The sequence below is a fragment of the Galendromus occidentalis genome, unplaced genomic scaffold, assembly GCF_000255335.2.
Source record: "Galendromus occidentalis unplaced genomic scaffold, Mocc_1.1 scf7180000077243, whole genome shotgun sequence".
NCBI classification, from domain to species: domain Eukaryota; kingdom Metazoa; phylum Arthropoda; class Arachnida; order Mesostigmata; family Phytoseiidae; genus Galendromus; species Galendromus occidentalis.
In genome coordinates, this window is record NW_003805231.1 from 1 (window position 1) to 3,478 (window position 3,478).

The 3,478-nt window shown below is 49.3% G+C and overlaps 1 protein-coding gene across 1 annotated transcript; it reads right to left on the bottom strand.

Moving 5' to 3' along the window:
• Nucleotides 1-1,489: 1,489 nt before the first annotated feature.
• LOC108864072 (uncharacterized) lies at nt 1,490-2,648 on the bottom strand. The gene is made up of 4 exons (XM_018638999.1): nt 2,625-2,648; nt 2,081-2,512; nt 1,808-1,999; nt 1,490-1,618 (listed from the first exon to the last, which is right to left on the bottom strand). Exons 1-4 carry the CDS (start codon nt 2,646-2,648, stop codon nt 1,490-1,492), a joined length of 777 nt encoding a protein of 258 aa, XP_018494515.1.
• Between the last annotated feature and the right edge of the window lie 830 nt (nt 2,649-3,478).

Sequence of the window (3,478 nt, forward strand, 5' to 3'; positions counted from 1 at the left end):
CGCTGATCAAGGACACCGATGGGTCAGCCGGAGAACTTGGTGGCCGCGCAGTGACTCGTCACTGCTGCGAAACCATCCTTTCCGCTCTCCGTAAGATATTGACAGGATCGAATTCTCATGTGCAAGCTTTCAGGCTCATGGCTAGACTTGCGAATGGAGAAACGCTACAGAGGTAACGCGAAGATGGGTATTCGAGAGCGGTACGAATGTTGTGCGAGCACAATGAAGAAGGTCCCTGAACGCTGGCGGAGTGCGTCCCCCATGCTTCCGTTCAAACGCATTCACAACCCTACTGTGATAACTACTCCTACTATAAGGAATGGCTCGAAGGGAGGAATGTCCGACTTGTTTCACCTCATTAATTTATTGGGCGAATACTCGATTGGACTGAGCGTCGCGCGGGCCGTCGGCTACGACACCCAACTCTCGACTGACGTCATCAGGGCCTACGGTGACGATCATGCACGTGCACCTGACCACAGACGTCCCTGGTAGATTTCGCCTATGACATTCGACCACAGCTACCATTTTTGATCTCCCGATCAACCTAGATTGCCTAATCCTAACCCTGCTGAGTAGCCTAACCGAATGCCTAATTCCTATGAACGCACCTACTCCTGACCTACCTAGTTGAGTCGAAACGTTCGCTGGAGCTTTTGACGATTGTGACTTGACCGGTTGACTCCACACCGTCGAATGATCCAACTGTCTCTCACACCCCACCAGTCGGCTGTCTCTCTTGAATCTCATTGGTCAAATTCCGTCGATGCCAGCGCCGATTCCAATTGAAATATGTATCCAACTATTTCTTCCGGTCGATCTTCTATCCGTCGTGCACATTCCGTACATCTCCGTTCCGTTCTCGACACATGCCTGCCACATTCTCACCAACCATTTGACCCAATTCGCTCGGTCTCGCTAACTTTTTGTCCTCAACATTACTTAGAATATTTTCCCTGAAAGCGTTTCCTTCTGACTGGCTGCTGCCCAGCCTGCTCTGAGTGATCCTCTTCTCTACCTGGAGATTCCATATTTGCCGTGTTCAAATCTGTAGCTCTTCTCCTAACTGGCCTTGATTTTTCCGAATACCTATCTGTATCTACGTTGATCTGAATTTCCGGTGATGATCCTGATGCTGATTCTGAAGACTCGTCGATCACTTGGTCTTCTGAACCCTCCGGTTCTCCGGACTTCTCCTTCATTCGCGTTGACTCCCGAATTTCCTCTGTATCTGGCGCTGTTTCGAAGCTCGCCATCAAGGGCGATCCGATGCCTTCAGTATTTCCGATGCCTGACTGATCCTGCCTTGGTTCTTCTTCGTTCCCATAGTCATCGTCGAAGGTTTCGTCGAATGGTATCGCATCGTCCTTTTCATCCGTACTTCGGTAATGACCATTGGTCCCCTGAATTTTGGCTGAAGTTTGGTTGGTTCCCCCGTATGCACTGGCAGCCTACTGACTACTACTATATCTCCTTCGGCTAGCCTAACTTAATGAGGTCGTCGTTTCCTATCGTAATAGTAAGCATAGCGATCCTGAGCTTTCTCGATTTGCTCGATAACTGCTTCCTGAACCTCCCTCGCCGGGGTCCAAACCTTCTCCTGAACTTCCTCTACTGCCTGCGAATGATTATCCCATCTCGGAAGTTACCCGTGCAAAACCTCGAATGGTGATTTGCCTGTTGTCTTAGAAGCGACTGAGTTCAGCATCATTTGAGCCGTTGGAACCTGTTTCGCCCAATCATGTCCATCGGATCTCTCGCATAGAGACCTCAATGATCTGACTACCTCCCTATTCAAACGCTTTACCTGTCCCTGACTTTGGGGATGTTGCGTGCTCACGAGCACGTGCTTGACCCCATTCGCAATAAGGAACTCCTCGAACGATTTCGCCGTATGCGCAGTACCTCGATCAGAGACTAATCTAGTCGGCCTACCATACGTCATGAATACCCTCTCTAGAAATTTTATTAAGCCTGCCGCTGTAGTTGCCGGTACTGCCTGAAGTAGGATAAATTTCGTCGACCCATCAACCATCACTATTAGATGTTCGTTTCCTCCCGATTTCGGCAAAGGGCCTACGTGGTCTACAAAGACTTTCTCGAAGGGTCTCCGTTCCGGTCGAATCACATTGCACATCCCTTCTCGACGACTCGACTGCTCTTTGTTGAAGATGCATTCGATACACATCTTCAAATGGTGCGCCACATACTCGCGCATTCTCGGAAACCAATATACGCGCCTAATTAATTCCATGGTTTCATCCATCCCGAAGTGCCCAGCTTTATCGTGTGCCATGACTAAGATATATTTCCGCATCGCGTTCGAAACCACGAATAACCGCCTGCCGTCGATAACCTTGAATAGCACTCCCTTGAGCATCATGAAATCCTGCACCAGATTCAATTCGCCTCTCGATCTCTCTACTCTAGCCTTCTCCAAAATTCCTATCCTCTCCCGAATACTCTCGTCGCTCGACTGTAACATCCGATATTCATTGCCTGACTCCAATTCCTGATGAATAGAGATTGGAACTTCAGGCAAAATGCCATATTTGCCTGAAAATGCCTGAAGTCGAGGTTTTTCGAGCATTATGCCTATTCCTGAAACTCCCGCAACTTTTTGCCTTTTTCAGAGCTTTATCAGACATTTTTGTCGAAAAAGTGCTTCTGAAATAGGATTTCCGCATTCGATGGATAAGTCGCGACCCCGAGTTCACAGCTTAGTGAGCCGGACTGCGAAATGGAAGGGGTGTTCGACCTCCGCGGGCTGATGACTCCCATGGACGTCGATTTCATTGTCCTAGTCGAGAGTCTTCACTGGGGGCATGGGGGCGCTCCTCTTGTTTTCTCATTCCGGATGCCTTTATTCGCCTCTTTTCCCGATGTTCCCACTCGAATTGCCATTTTCCCATGATTTTTAGTGCCTTTTGGCTGCCTTTTTCTCAGTTTTCGGTGCCTTTGTGCCTGCCGTTTTCTCTGTTTTTTTGGTGCCTGAACTTCCAATCTCTACTGATGAACGATCTTCCTAATCGAATCCGTCGGATAGATATCTTCTTCCGTCTCCCCACTGTCCTCTACCGGATCTCGACTGAGCGCATCTACGTGGCTCATAGCCGTGCCTGCTCTATGCCTGACCGTGAAATTGAGCTCCGAAATTCGATTGAGCCAACGACCCAACTGTGGCGTATTCGCTTTTGATCTCAACGCGGCGACTGCGCTACAATCCGACACCACTACGAATTCTTGGCCATACAAGTAATGTCTCCGTCGCTCAAGCCCCCACACGACCGCTAGCTGCTCAAGTTTCGTTGAATGATAGTTTTGTTCTGCCGCCGACAATTTTCGACTGATCGCATAGATCATTTTCCACGCTCCTTTTGATTCCTGCAACAGTATCGCTCCGAGTCCTACCGTACTAGCGTCGGTGTGCAGTTCCGTCGCTCTGCCTGAGACGAACCTGTCCAAGACTGGGCCTGCT